This window comes from Oncorhynchus gorbuscha, linkage group LG09 (assembly GCF_021184085.1).
Source record: "Oncorhynchus gorbuscha isolate QuinsamMale2020 ecotype Even-year linkage group LG09, OgorEven_v1.0, whole genome shotgun sequence".
Classification (NCBI taxonomy): Eukaryota; Metazoa; Chordata; class Actinopteri; order Salmoniformes; family Salmonidae; genus Oncorhynchus; species Oncorhynchus gorbuscha.
This window is the reverse complement of record NC_060181.1, coordinates 24,631,371-24,649,391: the sequence shown is the minus strand read 5'-3', so window position 1 is coordinate 24,649,391 and position 18,021 is coordinate 24,631,371. Positions and strand designations below refer to the sequence as shown.

At 44.1% G+C, this 18,021-nt stretch overlaps 2 protein-coding genes across 2 annotated transcripts in view; one reads left to right on the top strand and one right to left on the bottom strand.

Moving 5' to 3' along the window:
- Positions 1-6,369, top strand: part of LOC124043312 (enhancer of filamentation 1-like) — a 47,435-nt gene extending 41,066 nt beyond the window's left edge. The window contains 7 exon segments of the mRNA XM_046361793.1: positions 943-1,041; positions 1,318-1,473; positions 2,578-2,724; positions 2,726-2,892; positions 2,930-3,788; positions 4,611-4,700; positions 5,314-6,369. Of these exon segments, the coding sequence (XP_046217749.1) occupies positions 943-1,041; positions 1,318-1,473; positions 2,578-2,724; positions 2,726-2,892; positions 2,930-3,788; positions 4,611-4,700; positions 5,314-5,877 (2,082 nt within the window). The 3' untranslated portion in view covers positions 5,878-6,369.
- Positions 6,370-13,383: 7,014 nt separating this feature from the next.
- LOC124042737 (small integral membrane protein 13-like) lies at positions 13,384-16,242 on the bottom strand. The gene is made up of 2 exons (XM_046360839.1): positions 15,714-16,242; positions 13,384-14,337 (listed from the first exon to the last, which is right to left on the bottom strand). The coding sequence occupies exons 1-2, from the start codon at positions 15,787-15,789 to the stop codon at positions 14,147-14,149; spliced, it is 267 nt and encodes an 88-aa protein (XP_046216795.1). The 5' UTR covers positions 15,790-16,242; the 3' UTR covers positions 13,384-14,146.
- Between the last annotated feature and the right edge of the window lie 1,779 nt (positions 16,243-18,021).

Below are 18,021 nucleotides of genomic sequence, written 5' to 3'. Positions count from 1 at the left end.
GAAATAGGGTTCTATTTGGGAAGCAGCCTCTCGCTACGTCCCTGGAGTCTTTCTGTCTTTAGAGCAGGAAGCCATACGTATGGTTCCCATTTTCCAGCCCTGTCAGTGAACCCTGCATGTTCCAGTGTGGTGATGGTGGTGTGTCTATGGAGGGGGAGGAAGGGACAGGGAGAGAGAGGAGGGGGTAGCGGGATACAGGGAAGGGGGAAGAGCATTCCGTACATTCTTCTGTCTGTCTGACGCAGCGAGGAAGTCTGGAGCTCGGAAGGCTGGGATATACAGGGTAAGAGTAGAGAACTGACAGAGGTATGGGAGGGAGAAAGAGAGATTGGGAGGGTGATTAACACTTACGGGAAAGAGAGAGGTGGAGGAATGTGACACGAGTAAAAAAGTGATGGAAAGGGGAGGAAAAAGCGGTCTGTTCCTTTCTTTCTCGCCTCCCTTCTCCTGAGGAGCCAATGTGACACCCATGTTTCTGGGACATCTGTTCTCTCGCAGCACCACACCTCATGACAGCTCAGTCCCCAATTTCACGGTTACATGGCTGCATCCCAAATAGCATCCTATTGGGAATAGGTTTCCATTTGGGATGTACCCAGAGAGAACAGGGTCGTATTCACTAGGCACCAAACAGAAGAATACTTCAAGGGAGTCCAGGGAGGGACTACCTGAACATTTCCAATAAGAAACGCTGCTTTTCGTTTTGCGTTTCAATGTGCACTAATGAATACAGACCAACTATGGGAGCCACGAGAGAGAGATAAATAGGATTAGTCAGAATGACTCAGGGCCTGCAGTAACAAGTCATAGGAGGTATGAGGTGAATTGTGTGTACTGTGTGTAATTTGTAAGACTTTTCACTGTTGTGGAACTGTCATGAACCAGTTGTCGAGACAGAGGTCCTTATAGTGTTGTTTCTTGTGTGTGTCCTGGTGTGGACAGGTGGTGACCCCAACACAAGTGGGACAGTCGTACGCCTACAGCCCTGGCCAGCACACCCAACAGGACCTCTATGACGTTCCTCCCATGAGACCACAGGGGGTAAGTGTCTCTACCTCTACACATAACATAGAACTTCTTATGTCAATCCATCAGGGAAAATCTAAAATGGCACCCTATTCTCTATGCAGTTAGCTACTTTGTATGAAACACTGTGGCTTTGTCTGACATGGCACCCCAGGGCCCTGGCCAAAAATAGTGCACTATATAAGGAACAGGGAGCCATTTGAGACACAGCCTCAGTATTTTACTTAGCTGTTTCTGCCATTCGATGTAATCTATGGTATCCTGATTTTGGAATGTCACTCTGTTTTCCAGGTGTATGACATTCCTCCTGGGAAAATTATGGGATCGCCTTTTCCTGGACAACATTGCAATTCTCCCTCCCAAGGAGGAGTCTATGATGTTCCCCAATCCACTCAGATGGACCCGCGGACACAAGGGGTTTACGATATCCCTCCCTCTACGCAAAGGGTATGTCAGACCATTCAAACTACACAGAGAAACACTAACCACACTGAGACCACATATAGAAGGTTTATAACCTGGTCATTCTACATTCTAATAAAGTCAAAAGGAAGCGGTAGCCATTTAGGTCCGGAAAACATTTTACTTTTATTTATTGACACATGCTCTAGTATCCCTCTTAATTGCATGGTAATAAATTAATAATATGTCAAATTATCATATTTATTACATTTTCGCGGTTCCCTAAAAGAAAGTGTTGTCTGCCAATAGTGTTCGAGCAAAACTCGCTGAGTAGCATTCTCTCTGTCTGTTAACACTCCAGCAGGGAAGTCAAGGACTAAATTATTACATCTCTGGGGATATATCCCAAATGGCACCCTATATAGTGCACTACTTTTATCCAGGCCCCATAGGGCTCTGGTCAAAATGAGTGCACTTTGTAGGGAATAGGGTGCCATTTGGGATGTAGTCTGGGGCATCTTACATTACACCCTGGATACAGTGTTCTAGGCCCAGCTAAGGCTTAGGGCCATCAGTTTGTTTGTAATAACGTGAAATATGTGGGAACCCGTTATTTGCATCGCGGTTGGGTTCGGGCTGTCTCGCAGTGAGGAGCACATTTCAAGGCTGACTCAAATCACTTACAGCCCACTCTTTTTATTTATCCAGCTCCGCTTTCACGCTACGTGCCATTTACGTCACAATCCATATTCCACACTGTCAGGACAATACTAGATGTTTATTGCTTATGCGTTTTGCCATATTCAGGCTGATACTGAGTTATGGTGAAGGAATAGGAAGCTGAGCACTGTGGTTTGCAAATATAGTATCAACCGAAACAGTCGGTTCCGTCAGTTCCTCAATATCTAATTGAAATAATGTGGTGCAAAGCCGGTTTGTTATTGATTTGGTAAGCTGTATTTCTGTAGCTATGACTCATTGTTGCATGCTGGAAGATGCGCTGTCTACTCCCCTCCTTACTGTAGGCCGTCATTGTAAATAAGAATTTGTTCTTAACTGACTTGCCTAGTTAAATAAAGGTGAAATACATGTTTTTTAAATACTGTAGTCTATGAGGCACTCATCCAAACGCTTGTCTTTTCTGTACAGGTGTACTCTGTGCCTCCCTGCCGGATCACCCCAGCCCTCCAGGAGGGAAACTACGATTTCCCCCAACCTCTCAAACAACACAAACAACAGGAGGGCATCTACGACGTACCCCCACCCACCCTCACCAAACCCTCCCCGTCCCCCCCAGTCCAATTATGACTTTCCCCCCAGCTCCGAGCCAATCGGACCCCACCACCTCCAACGCCCTGTCGCCAGCGACAACGAAGGCATCTACGACGTGCCGCCCCCCGCCCACCAGCTCTCAGGGGCGGGGCCTTGTGGCGATCTGTATGATATCCCCAGGGGGATGCAGCAGCCCCCCTCCCAGCACCGCTCCACCCCCCCAGGAGAGGGACAGGGACAGGGAGAAGGGCCAGGGCGTATATGACATCCCACCTGCTCTGGGGGACATGACAGACGGGGTGAACCGCCTGTCCTTCTCCAGCACGGGCTCCACACGCAGCTCCATGTCCACCTCTTCCACCTCCACGGTCTCCAGCGCTGAGGGCCGGCTGGCCCTAGATGTGGACCAGGCAGTCCAGAGGCTGTACCGCCTGCATCAGGCCGTGGAGGCCTCTGTGGGGGCCCTGCAGACCCTGACCTCCTCCTCCCACTGGAGGACTTACCCCTTCATGGAGCGCCACACCAACGAGGTGCGCACCATGCTGGACAGGGTACGGGCAGCCCTGGCAGACTTTGTGGTATTTGGCAGGGGTGCTGTGGCCAACGCCACGGCCCTGTCAGACCCCAGCCTACACAGTAAGCTGAGGAGGCAGCTGGGAAGGCTGGAGGACTCCCAGCAGATCATCCTGCAGACCTACCAGAGCCTGGAGAACTGCGGCTGGGCCCTCAACGCCCTGGCCACCTCCAGCAGCACCAAGCACCAGATTAAGAGTGACAACCTGGACCGCTTCGTTATGGTTTCCAGGACGGTGCCCGACGATGCCAAACAGCTGGCCTCCTCCGTGGGGGGTAACGCTGAGCTGCTCTTCAGGCGGACGCCAACCAGGAATGGGTCCTCCTACCCCAGGGGGGGCACGCCAGAGGAAGCCGTCATCCATCCTCTCACCTCCCCGTCCTCGGACAGCGACAACTACGTAGGCCAGACCAAGCCCTTTCCTGTGCCCTCCAACCAAGACAAAGGCAACATGAACAATAGTGAGAAATGTGTGAAGAGCTGGATGGAGGACTATGACTACGTCCATCTGCAGGTATGTTTGACTCTGACTCTAGCCTGACCTACCACACAGATGTTATATTTACTGTAGACAAAACGTTGGTCATTAAGCAGACACTTATCCAGAGCGACTTACAGTCGAGCATTCAATTTAGATGGTAAGACAAACGGTAGCTAGGTCAAATGTTAGCCCCTCACATCAACATATAATCCCTGATCTATGCATGAGAGTTTAGATGTGAATCACTAGATTCCTATACAGTGTCTTAAGTGTGTTGACACAATATCTAACCTTAAGGGAAACGCTGATCAGGTGGTGTTGAGCATGCTAGCTGCATTATCAGTACACTCTTAGAAAAAGGTGCTATCTACAACCTAAAAGGGTTCTTCAGCTGTCCCCCATAGGAGAACCCATTAAAGAACCCTTTTTGGTTCCAGGTAGAACCCATTTGAGTTCCATGTAAGACCCTTTCTGCAGAATTATTCACATTGTTCTACATGGAACCCAATAGAGTTATACCTGGAACCAAAAAGGCTTCTCCTTTGGGGGCAGCCGAAGAACCCTTTTGGAACCCTTTTTTGTAAGAGTGGGTAAAGCCAGGCTGTATCTGCCTGTTGGGTAGTCCCATCTGTTCATCCAGGAAGACAACAGATAGATTAGAAAGGAATAACTAACATACAAATGTTTTACTGAGCATCAATATGTAGGACTATATGAGAGGGACTATGTTTTCAATCCTAATCTGAGTAGCATCGCAGGTTATGCATTGGGAATTACACGTGTACTTACCCTCTGCTGTTTGAATCTGCTGCTTTGGTTGGTCTTCTCCTCAGTCACACTCTTGTTTCTCCTCAGGGCAAAGAGGACTTTGAGCGGCAGCAGAAGGAGCTCCTGGAGAAAGAGAACATCATTAAGCAAAGCAAGTTACAGCTGGGACAGGAACAGGTAACGGCTTCTTTCCTCTTTTGCCCAGTCTGGGCCACCATACTCAATATCATGCATATTCATGTATTAGTATTATTTCTATGCACTAGATTTACAGTATTAAAGGCCCACTCCTCAATTTGAAAAACAACAAAACGGTTGCTCCGCCACGTTGGTTTTCTATAAAGCTGAGAGATGTGGGCAGAGAAATGTATCCACTCTGAAACAGACTTTTCATACTGTACACATAATTTCTTGAACATACAATATTATTCAAACGCTCACAGTGGATGACCTTTCCTTCATGGGTTCAGAGACAGTGCCTACCTCCTAGAATAGAGCAGAGCCAGGAGGACACATCTGGCCCACTCTGACAGAGCAGTCAAACATACTGCCGTAGAACAGGAGATGAACCGTTTCACTCCTGTAATCATGCTGCAATTATGTTCTCTATGGAAGAAGGAGAATTCCATGATTAAATTGATATGTAGGATGTATTTTCATCATGTTTATTGTGTACATTAGAGATGCCCATCTCCATAATACCACACAGTTTATCTACTTGTGTACATTTTAAGACAATTGAGAAATGGAACCAAAAATATTGATCAGACTTTTCTCTTTCATGTCACAGATTAACCAGTTCATACAGTTGGAGCAAGAGGTGATCAAACCAGTGGAGAATGACATCACACAGTGGATCGCCCACCAGCACCCGACAGGCCCCTCCTCCTCCCCCTCAGACTCCTCCTCCTCTCCCTCCCCTTCCCTGGCTGAAGGCGGGGCCCAGCTGTGTGCGCGGGACCGTCAGCTGCTGGGCTTCTATGCGGAGCAGTGCCAGCAGCACTTTGTCACGTTGCTCAACGCAGTGGACGCTTTCTTCGGCTGCGTGGGCGCCGGCCAGCCACCGCGCATCTTCGTGGCGCACAGCAAGTTCGTCATCCTCAGCGCCCACAAACTGGTGTTCATCGGTGACACCCTGTCCAGGCAGGCAGCCACGCCCGAAGTGGCCAACCGGGTGATGAACTCCAGCAACGTGCTATGTGACCTGTTGAAGACAGTGGTGGGAGCTACCAAGACGGCCGCGCTGCACTACCCCAACACAGCCTACGTGCAGGACATGGTGGACAGAGTCACGAATCTCTCACACCACGCTCAACAGTTCAAAGAACAGCTGCTGCAGATGGCTGCTTTGTGATAGTTTGCGTTGTCATTTGTCACTTCCTGGTCCCGCCTATTTCACCACAGCAACCTGTTTATATACCTTATATACAGTATCTCTCTCTCTCTCTATATATATATATATATATAATTGCTTATTGTTAATCTTAAAAGTACATTTTTGGGCTGTTGTAAATAGTATCGTTTTCTCTGTTCTGTAAATATTAGGCTCTATTTTTGTGTAGATTGTTTTATATAATTAATTATGATATGAATATATAGATGTGATATCTGTGGCTTTTTAGGGTTACTTGGACATGTTTTCGTAACATTCCAATTTCATATATTATAAAGCAACTTATGATGATGACATGTCCGTTTTTTTTTCTTTCATTTTCACCTGTAAATTGTTGACGCACCCTACTGCTGGAAATTACAGTAGTACTTTGTGTAAATGGTTTGATGTCGTACTTCTTTTATTGAAAGCGGTAGGGTTCTCAGACAAAGTAAAGGACTGTTCTTACCCATATGACTGTGTCTTTTTATTTTAAAAAAAAGAACTGCTGGAGACTAGTGGGCTCCACTTTGTTTGCAGACAGTGCACATGACATGACATTACCATGCGTTGTTAAAGCTCACCGACCTGTTATTACACACACACACACACACACACACACACACACACACACACACACACACAGACAGACACACACACAGACAGACACACACAGACACACACACAGGCAGACAGACACACAGGCAGACAGACACACACAGACACACAGGCAGACAGACACACACACGCACAGACACAGACACACACAGACAAACACGCACACAGACACACACACACACACAGGCAGACAGACACACAGGCAGACAGACACACACAGACACACAGGCAGACAGACACACACACGCACAGACACAGACAAACACGCACACGCACGCACGCGCGCAACAGGTGGACCAGTCAGAGATATTATTAACTGGAGTAACTAGGGTAAAATGGCTGGACTGGTACACAATATCGGCACCAACAGTGAAACTCACAGCTAAAGCCTGGTATTCATCTCTTACATTCACCCAGTGCTGGGTGTGGTGGAAATAAATAAAATGGGTATGATAACGACCAGATGGTAAACCACTCACGTTTTCACATACGGACGAAGAAACTAGTCATGTTTGAATATAAATGAGAACGTAACAACAACAGAAATGTACGGTATGTTAAAGAAGTAGACTTGGAATTCTTGGAATACTCAGTAGTAGATGCAGTCAATCAGGTTAACATCAAGAAAAGTTGCCTCACCTTCGCTCTTATTCTCCTGGATCCTCATGTTATTTTCCATTCCATGTCATATTCAATGAGGATTTTTTAAATACCATCTAAGCCTCAGATGGGACGATGAAAGACGGGGCTAAAAGGATTTCACGGAAAACGGGGCAGGGCCAGCGCAGAGTCCATCCATGCCAAATGATCAGTCTTAGCCTGTGGAACATCTTTTATGGCATAGTTAGGAAGGTGGGAGAGGGGGACAGAACATCACGCCCAACTGGTCTTGATCTGGAAACTATCTTTAGCATTTTCTCTTTTCATCTAGAACGTGTCATAACACAGTTCTTGATGCACAGTACACAGATGAACCATCGTTTTATGGCACGGCATACTGAATAGTGCAACAGCATCTAATGAAAGGCATTGTGGGTTGGATATGCACACAGAGCCTTAAAATACAACTAAAAAACATTCATGGTTTATTTTCCCTCTACCCCTCTTGACCCTCCTTTTCATTACAGCCTGACTGAAATACACTGTATATATACTGTAGTTTCTCCCTGTGGAGAGGTGGGCCTGTGGCTATAAGGGACTGGTAAAGGGGTATGGAGGAGATGCCTATGCCAAACTCCTATCAGCTCCCAATCAGAAAACTTAACTCACAGAGCCTGGGTCTTAACAGGCCATCAGTGGTATTATCACCTGCTGCATTCCATTCACTGCTATCCCAGGGGACGAGACGAGAAAACGGAATCCGCTCTGGAATGGCTTTTAAAAGGCTTAATTTAACCCAGAATGTGGATTGACACGGTAAATCAGGAAGATGTGTCATTCCCCCCAAGTCTCAGGTCCCGGGTGACAAGTCTCTGTACTGATTTACCATCAGCTAATAATGGCATCCAGGCACATCTCGTGGTTGGCTCCGAAACAAACAATAGAAAGAAATGGCCCTTTGGAGACTGAGAGCTTTGGCTGCATATCTGGAGACTGAGAATCTTGGCTGAGTTAACACTGAACTTGGAAGCTCTCAACCTTCTCCACTGCAGCCCTGTCGATGAGAATGGTGGTGTGCTTGGTCCTCTTCTTCCTATAGTCCACAATCATCTCCTTTGTCTTGATCACGTTGAGGGAGAGGTTGTTGTCTTGGCACCACATGGCCAGGTCTCTAACCTCCTCCCTATAGGCTGTCTCGTCGTTGTCGGTGATCAGGCCTATCACTGTTGTGTCATCAGCAAACTTAATGATGGTGTTGGAGTTGTGCCTGGCCATGCAGTCATGAGTGAACAGGGAGTACAGGAGGGGACTGAACACAAATCAAATCAAATTTATTTATATAGCCCTTCGTACATCAGCTGATATCTCAAAGTGCTGTACAGAAACCCAGCCTAAAACCCCAAACAGCAAACAATGCAGGTGTAAAAGCACGGTGGCTAGGAAAAACTCCCTAGAAAGGCCAAAACCTAGGAAGAAACCTAGAGAGGAACCAGGGTATGTGGGGTGGCCAGTCCTCTTCTGGCTGTGCCGGGTGGAGATTATAACAGAACATGGCCAAGATGTTCAAATGTTCATAAATGACCAGCATGGTCGAATAATAACAAGGCAGAACAGTTGAAACTGGAGCAGCAGCACAGTCAGGTGGACCGGGGACAGCAAGGAGTCATCATGTCAGGTAGTCCTGGGGCACGGTCCTAGGGCTCAGGTCCTCCGAGAGAGAGAAAGGAAGAGAGAATTTGAGAGAGCATATGTGGGGTGGCCCGTCCTCTTCTGGCTGTGCCGGGTGGAGATTATAACAGAACATGGCCAAGATGTTCAAATGTTCATAAATGACCAGCATGGTCGAATAATAGTAAGGCAGAACAGTTGAAACTGGAGCAGCAGCATGGCCAGGTGGTCTGGGGACAGCAAGGAGTCATCATGTCAGGTAGTCTTGGGGCATGGTCCTAGGGCTCAGGTCCTCCGAGAGAGAGAAAGAAAGAAGGAGAGAATTAGAGAACACACACTTAGATTCACACAGGACACCGAATAGGACAGGAGAAGTACTCCAGATATAACAAACTGACCCTAGCCCCCTGACACAAACTACTGCAGCATAAATACTGGAGGCTGAGACAGGAGGGGACAGGAGACACTGTGGCCCCATCCGAGGACACCCCCGGACAGGGCCAAACAGGAAGGATATAACCCCACCCACTTTGCCAAAGCACAGCCCCCACACCATTAGAGGGATATCTTCAACCACCAACTTACCATCCTGAGACAAGGCTGAGTATAGCCCACAAAGATCTACACAAAGAACACACACCTCTGAGTGGCCCTTGTTAAGGATCAGCGTGGTGGATGTGTTGTTACCTACCCTCATCACCAGGGGCGGCCCATCAGGAAGTCCCGGATCCAGTTGCAGAGGGAGGTGTTTAGTCCCAGAGTCCTTAGCTTATTGATGAGCTTAGAGGGCACTATGGTGTTGAACGCTGAGCTGTAGTCAATGAACAGCATTCTCACATAGGTGTTCCTTTTGTCCAGGTGGGAAAGGGAAGTGTGGAGTGCAACAGAGATTGCATCATCTGTGGATGAGTTGGGGCGGTTTGGATAATGGTGTTAATGTGAGCCATGACCAGCCTTTCAAAGCCCTTCATGGCTACAGATGTGACTGTTACGGGTCAGTAGTCATTTAGGCAGGTTACCTTAGTGTTTTTGGTCACAGGCACTATGATGGTCTGCTTAAAACATGTTGGTATTACAGACTCGGACAGGGAGAGGTTGAAAATGTCAGTGATAACACTTGCCAGTTGGCTAGCGCATGCTCGCAGTACACGTCCTGGTATTCCGTCTGGCCCTACAGCCTTGTGAATGTTGACCTGTTTAAAGGTCTTACATCGGCTGCGGTGAGCGTGATCACACAATCTTCCGGAGCAGCTAGTGCTCTCATGCATGTTTTAGTGCCATTTGCCCGGAAGCGAGCATAGAAGTAGTTTAGCTCGTCTGGTAGACTCGTGTCACTGGGCAGCTCTCGGCTATGCTTCCGATTTGTTATCTCTCATGGACAGACTACCAATCTGACTAAAATCTAGATTTTAGTTCTGGGTTAACTGGGATTACACAGTCACAACATATGGCTTGATAGACTTTAAATACACCTGCATCTGAAATGTAAATTGGCTGGTTTTAAACTCTTCCAATACTCCCTTTGACTACAGTCTGAAAAACAGTTATTTTCTCCATCACTGTTTCATGTTGAGCAACACTGCCACCTGTCGTTCAGTCACTGTATGCAAATATGACAGTAAGTGTGGAGGGTCAAAGAAAGACTCAATTTGAAGTCTGGCTACACATATGCAAGACAAAATAATACACTCAAAAAGATGTACAAGCCTTAAAATGTGTCCGTGTTGTGACATCAAATTGAACATGCAGTTAAACAAATATGCTTACAACCCCCCCACATGTCAGTTCTATATTCTTGAATAAACCATTTCAGCTTTAAAACAATGCAATTCAAATAAATGTATTTCTATACAGAGTTAAGAAATATATTTATTCTGGATGTAAATTACAGCAATAGCCCAAAACAAAAGTGAAATTTGGACAATCACACGTTAAACCATTACATAGAGAATGAACATGTTTTACAATGTCAGGCTTATAGCTGGATCAGAGATAATGTAATGAACTACAGGGAAGGATGCCCTCTTTATGACTACGGAAGCTAGTGACGACCCTGTAGCATCGGGTGTAGTCTTTAGGGCACACCATAGTGAAATACTTTACAATGGAAAACACAAATGATTCTTTTTGGACATGTTTAGGTTCTCCCTTATTCAGCTTTTCGCCTCCATTTGGTCCTTATTGAATACACCCCAGCTATCACCTCTGGGAGGCTAGCTAGCCAGAGCAATGAGCTATAGCCTATTTATTTGTTGCCTTAATAGGGAGTTCTGGGGCAGTATGTATCAAGCATATCAGAGTAGGAATGCTGACTTTGGGTCAGTTTAGCCTTTTAGATCACAATGAATAAGATTATTTGGACAGGGCGGAGCCTGATCCTAGATCACCACTCCTACTATTCTGAGATGCTTGATACAGTTGAAGTCAGAAGTTTACATACACTTAGGTTGGAGTCATTAAAACTAATTTTTCAACCACTCCACAAAATTCTTGTTAACAAACTAGTTTTGGCAAATCAGTTAGGACATCTACTTTGTGAATGACACAAGTAATTTTTCCCACAATTGTTTAGATTATTTCACTGTATCACGATTCCAGTGGGTCAGATTACATACACTAAATTGACTGTGCCTTTAAAAAGCTTGGAAAATTCCAGAAAATGATGTCATGGAGTTAGAAGCTTCTGATGGCGTTAGAAGCTTCATCATTTGAGTCAATTGGAGGTGTACCTGTGGATGTATTTCAAGGGCGACCTTCAAACTTGGAACCTCTTCGCTTGACATCATGGGAAAATCAAAACAAATCAGCCAAGACCTCAGAAAAAACATGGATCATCCTTGAGAGCAATTTCCAAACACCTGAAGTTACCACGGTCATCTGTACAAACAATAGTAGGCAAGTATAAACACCATGCAGCCGTCATACCGCTCAGGAATGAGACGCGTTCTATCTCCTAGAGATTAACATATTTTGGTGCGAAAAGTGCAAATCAATCCCAGAACAACAGCAAAAGACCTTGTGAACATGCTGGAGGAACAAAAGGTACAAAAGTATCTATATCCACAGTAAAACGAGTCCTATATCGACATAACCTGAAAGGTTGCTCAGCAAGGAAAAAGCCACTGCTCCAAAACCGCCATAAAAAAGCCAGACTACGGTTTGAAACTGCACATGGGGATTAAACCTTGTACTTTTGGAGAAATGTCCTTTGGTCTGATGAAACAAAAATAGAACTGTTTGGCCATAACAACCATCGTTATGTTTGGAGGAAAAGGGGGAGGCTTGCAAGCCGAAGAACACCATCCCAACTGTGAAGCACGGGGTGGCAGCATCATGTTATGGGGGTGCTTTACTACAGGAGGGACTGGTGCACTTCACAAAATAGATCTCATCATGAGGTAGGAAAATTACATGGATATATTGAAGCAACATCTCAAGACATCAGACAGGAAGTTAAGCTTGGTCGCAAATGGGTCTTACAAATGGACAATGACCCTAAGCACACTTCCAAAGTTGTGACAAAATGGCTTAAGGACAACAAAGTCAAGGTATTGGAGTGATCGTCACAAAGCCCTGACCTCAATCCTATAGCAAATTTGTGGGCAGAACTGAAAAAGTGTGTGCAAGCAAGGAGGCCTACAAACCTGACTCAGTTACACCAGCTCTGTCAGGAGGAATGGGCCAAAATTCACCCAACTTATTGTGGAAGCCTACCTGAAACGTTTGACCAAGTTAAACTATTTAAAGGCAATGCTACCAAATACGAACCGAGTGAAAAATAAGCTTCTGACCCACTGGGAATGTGATGAAAGAAATAAAAGCTGAAATAAATCCTTCTCTACTATTATTCTGACATTTCACATTCTTAAAATAAAGTGGTGATCCTAACTGACCTACGACCAGGAATTTCAAACTAGGATAAATGTCAGGAATTGTCAAAAACTGAGTTTAAATGTATTTGGTTGAGGTGTATGTAAACTTCTGACTTCAACTGTACATACGGAGCCTGGATATCGTCTTCGTTGTGGTATTGTAACCACACCATTCCATAACAGTTATACAGTGCATTCGGAAAGTACTCAGACCACTTGACTTAACATTTTGTTACAGCCTTATTCTAAAATAGATTACATTTTTTTTTAAATGTCCTCATCTACACACAATACCCCATAATGACAAAGAATAAAACTTTACATTTTGCAGAATGATTAAAAAAACAGAAGTACCTTATTTACATAAGTATTCAGACCCTTCGCTATGAGACTGGAAATTGAGCTCAGGTGCATCCTGTTTCCATTGACTATCCTTGAGATGTTTCTACAACTTGGAAGTCCACCGGTGGTAAATTCCATTGATTGGACATGATTTGGAAAGGCACACACCTGTCTATGTAAGGTCCCACCGTTGACAGTGCATGTCAGAGCAAAAACCAAGCCATGAGGTCAAAGGAATCGTCCGTTAGAGCTCCGAGACAGGATTGTGTCGAGGCACAGATCTGGGGATCTGTGTTTCCTCTTGATGAGGGTAAAACATTTTTATTTATTTTAATTTTAGAATAAGGCTGTAACATAACAAAATGTGGAAAAAGTCAAGGGGTCTGAATACTTTCTGAATGTACTGTATTAATTTCTGACCAACAATAAAAACCTCAAAAATAAACATTCCTTTCATTGCACTTTGGTTACAAATAAAGTGAAATGAACACGACAAGGAACTTTATCAGTTATACAAATTGTTTCATTCCGTTTCTTCTTCTAGCAGTTGTTTTGCTTCTGAAAGCAAATGCTAACAAATGAGCCTGTTTTATACAACAGTTTGTCTAGGTTTGTCAGAATATAGGCGTTGCTACAAAAACATGTTCAAATAAACAAACTCTCAAAACGCACACATACACAGTCATGACAGAGAATTCTCTTGTGTGATCATGGAGAAACAGATTCCCTGTGCAGGTGTTAGCAGCGATTCCCTGTGCAGGTGTTAGCAGCATGACAGCCAGTGGGAGCTGACCATATTGCAGTGTCAGTTAAGGCCAAGTGAAGAGACTGGATGTGCTGCTCAGTACATATACTGTGAACAGCTAAAATACGTATTTGAAACATGAACAAGTTGTACAAAGAATGTCCCATGATTTGATGGGTCTCGTAAGAGTGTCCAGGAGAGAAAAGTAAGAGTATCAAGTTTCTAAGACGAGGACGTTGTAAGGTAGTGGAAAGGGGAGTAGTATGCATGGACATGGGAATAGTATGACATTCGACATCATGCCATTTAGTAAGGGGTTTCATTTTGTCCACCACGGTTTCCTAGAGTGACGAGGGTTGGTGAATAGGGGGACAGGGTGAGACTGATAGCAGATGGGTGTGGTCATCTATGTAGTGTTTTCAGGAGGAACGACCCTCTGGCGGGCAGTCTTGAGCCTCTGGCGTTGGGTTGGAGGAGAGGTATGCTTGCTCTTTGATTCGGACGGCTGGGTCTCTGTCTGTGGAGATCCGGTGTCGCCCAACATCTCACGCAGGAACTTGAACTTGGACAGAAAGAGCTGCCAGACAACATACCAACCTGAGGAGCCAAAAAGAACAAAAGTCCTCAATAGAAAGTGCACAGTGACTGTATATGAATCAAACAATTAATTTGTTGTAATTTATTTTTATATACACACTGAATAACAATATAAACACAACATGTAACAAAGTGTTGGTCCCATGTTTCATGAGCTGAAATAAATAATCCCACCAATGTTCCATATGCACAAAAAGCTTCTCAAATTGTGTGCATTAATTTGTTTACGGCACTGTTAGTGAGCATTTCTCCTATGCCAAGATCATCTATCCACCTGATAGGTGTGGCATATCAAGAAGCTGATTAAACAGCAGGATCATTACACAGGTGCACCTTGTGCTGGGGACAATAAAACATCACTAAAATGGGAAGTCCTGTCACACAAACACAATGCCACAGATTTAATTTCTCTACCATAAGCCACCTCCAACCTCATTTGAGAGTTTGACAGTACATACAACTGGCCTCACAGCCGCAGACCACGTGTTACCACACCAGCCCAGAACCTCCACACCCAGCTTCTTCACCTACAGGATCGTCTAAGACCAGCCACCCGGACATATGATTAAACTGTGGGTTGGCAAAACCGAAGGAGATGTGTCCCGCTGCATTAAGTAAATGGTGGTCACACCAGATACTGCCAAAAAATTATTCCCAGGCATGTGAAATCTATAGATTATGACATAATTAATGTATTTCATTAACTGGATTTCTTTAGATGAACTGTAACTCAGTAAAATCTTAAATTGTTGCATGTTGCATTTATATTTTTGTTCAGTGTATATACACAAGATAAAGTCCAAAACGTAACATCAAATAAGTCTTTGTTTTCCACACACAGGTATGCATAAATTAATTTAACTGGGCCTCAACAATTGATCATCACACTTTGTGATTATTATAGACAGATAGGGTTATTATAGGTAAAATTAGATGTAGCCTACAAAGATATGATCATGAAACAGGAGACTGCCTGACTGGATGATGCTGCAAGACAATCCTGTCGAACACTGCTCAAGCACAAAAAGAGAGACTCAACTGATATGTATCAATTATTTAAACTGATCCAATTAATAACAGCTATGAGGGACAAACCTCTAATAACATGATGTCTTGAGAGATTATTCGTTGTATAGACAACTTTGATCTACCTACTCAACATTTTGAGAATGAAAAAGGTCAAGACAGTCACTGCTCACTAAAGAAAGAGATGACAGGTAGCTGGATATGAAACAAGCACTAAGTATAATCATGGCTGAATGCTACATAGTTAGCTTACTGTACCTAACAGCTAATACGTTTCACAGCTGTGTCCGAGTAATGTCATTTCACATTACATTCAAGAAAACTGAAGTCAAAATATTATGATTACTTACCAAACACCATGAAGAGCAACGCACACACAAGGGTGGCCACAATAACCAGCACAGTTAGACCAACGCTTTGCCACATGTTTGTCTTCTTGTCAGGGCTAACTAGCCAGCTAGCTTCTAGTTAGCGAAGGCCTTACAAAGTCAAAGTTGCTGACAGCTACGTTAACTCCCCAATTCGCTTTACCGTTCAGTCCATTAACTCATTCACCAGACTTGTAAACTGTCTGTCAGTGTCACTGTTGTTTGCCACAGAAATAACGTTACAACATAATTCCTTGCTTTCAACATTAGTGGAGAATAACGTCACCTAAACTAGCTACTGCGGCGAAGGAAAATAAATCCCTCGTTGCTGAGTGATACGGTCTCGCCGCCTGCAAAAATGTCAACATCGGTTTGCAGTGCCAAAATCATGGACAGATAAAGTACCGTTCATATCTAGCTGCATTATTGCAACCTGAACGATTACATTTGGAAAAGAAAGTAGATATTACAAAATCGGTGGTGGAAATGAGCATGCGCAGTAGGCTTAAGATACGCGTTGCATTTTGGGTACAATAGTCAATAGAGTTCGCCAGCTTTTAGTTCTAAAACCCGGAAATGATTTACCTCTGGTTCGTTCAACCGTTCCAATGTGAAAGTGAATGGGGAAATTATAGGGTTTTGGGATAAACGCCGAAAATAAGGTCTGAGGTTAACACAAGCTTATGAGATAATATCAAACATGACATTTATAAATTATGAAGCCTTTAAGTGCTTTTAAAAAATTACATTACAATTATTTTATTTAACCTTTATTTAACTAGGCAAGTCAGTTAAGAACAGATTCTTATTTACAATGACAGCCTAGGAACAGTGGCTTAATTGCCTTGTTCAGGGGAAAAACTGATTTTTACCTTGTCAGCTCAGGGATTCGATCTAGCAACCTTTCGGTTACTGACTATTATTTCTTCCAATCTAGTTAGACCTATATCCCCCAAAAAGTGACATATTTAGAGTGATTCACACAACTGGAGTACAATTTGTCAGATCAACAATGACAGATCAACAAGTCAAATCAACAACAAGCATCTGGATCCGCTTTTTCTGACATCTTCAACCAAGCTGGTGAAAGCTTTCACTACCATTGTGTTCAGGACACGTTGTGTTCAGGACACGTTTTTCACAGCTCCCAGTCAAATGAAGGTCTTTCATCTTCTCCATGTAGATCTTGTCAAACATCTCACTCTGGGCCACTGTGAACATAGTCTTCCAGTCCCCCACTCCCCCACGTTCCCTGATTAGAGACATAACAGACAGTATGGTATCACTTTATAGGCCTTTTCACACCACATTGGTCTTAGCCCTGGGCTATTTTAGGCCCAGGCTAGCCTGCGCTAGTTTAGCCTGCATTCGCACAAGCATTTATTAAGCCTGGACTAAGCTTTAGCCCTGGCTAAGGATTTAAGCTTGTATTCCAAAACCCTGAGCTAACGGACAAACAACATGCTACCAACATTTGTTCTCTGACACACGACCAATGTTATAAGCAATAAGACATTTATTAGCACATTATTTGCTCTTGCTTTTAGCCTAGCGTTTAGTTTCCAACAGTGATGGTTTGTTTGTATAAACCTTGCTGTCTGCCAATCTGACCTCGGAAACAATCAATATGTTTCACTTTTGAAATTCGATCTGGCCATCTATGCACGTTATATGGGTTTTTGTCCTCAGGATGAAATAGTACCAATTTCCTTATCAAAATAGTGTGCAGAACGCATTACAGGCATCACGAGTATATGTAAATGAAGTAACAGTGCAGATTTTGTGATTGGACAGTGAGCATTCTAGATGTAGAACAATCCAGTTTCACTGGATATTTTGGCACCGTGTTTCTGGGGCTAGCCCCAAAAAGTTTGTACTAGCCCAGGGCTAAGGTTGGTGCTATCCCACTTTAGAATGTGCAAGAACACTTGCTTAGCCCAGGGCTTGGAGGCTCTTAGCCCTGGGATAAGGTGCAGTTTGAATGCGCAGTATTTGGATAGTCCCAAATTGTAACGGTTTTCTTGTGTCGAAGGAGAGGCGGACCAAAATGCAGCGTGGTTGAAGTTCATGTTTTTTAATAAGACAACTAAACATGAACATAATACAAAACAACAAACGTGGAAACCTGAAACAGCCCTATTTTTTTTAAATAAAAAATTATTTATTATCTTCAATACCATTCATTCTTTACAACTCATAATTTACATACATAAATAATTTTAAATAAACATAAACCCCAAACAAAAACCTCAGGGGAGCATCTTCCCTCCCCGTCACCCTACAAAATACC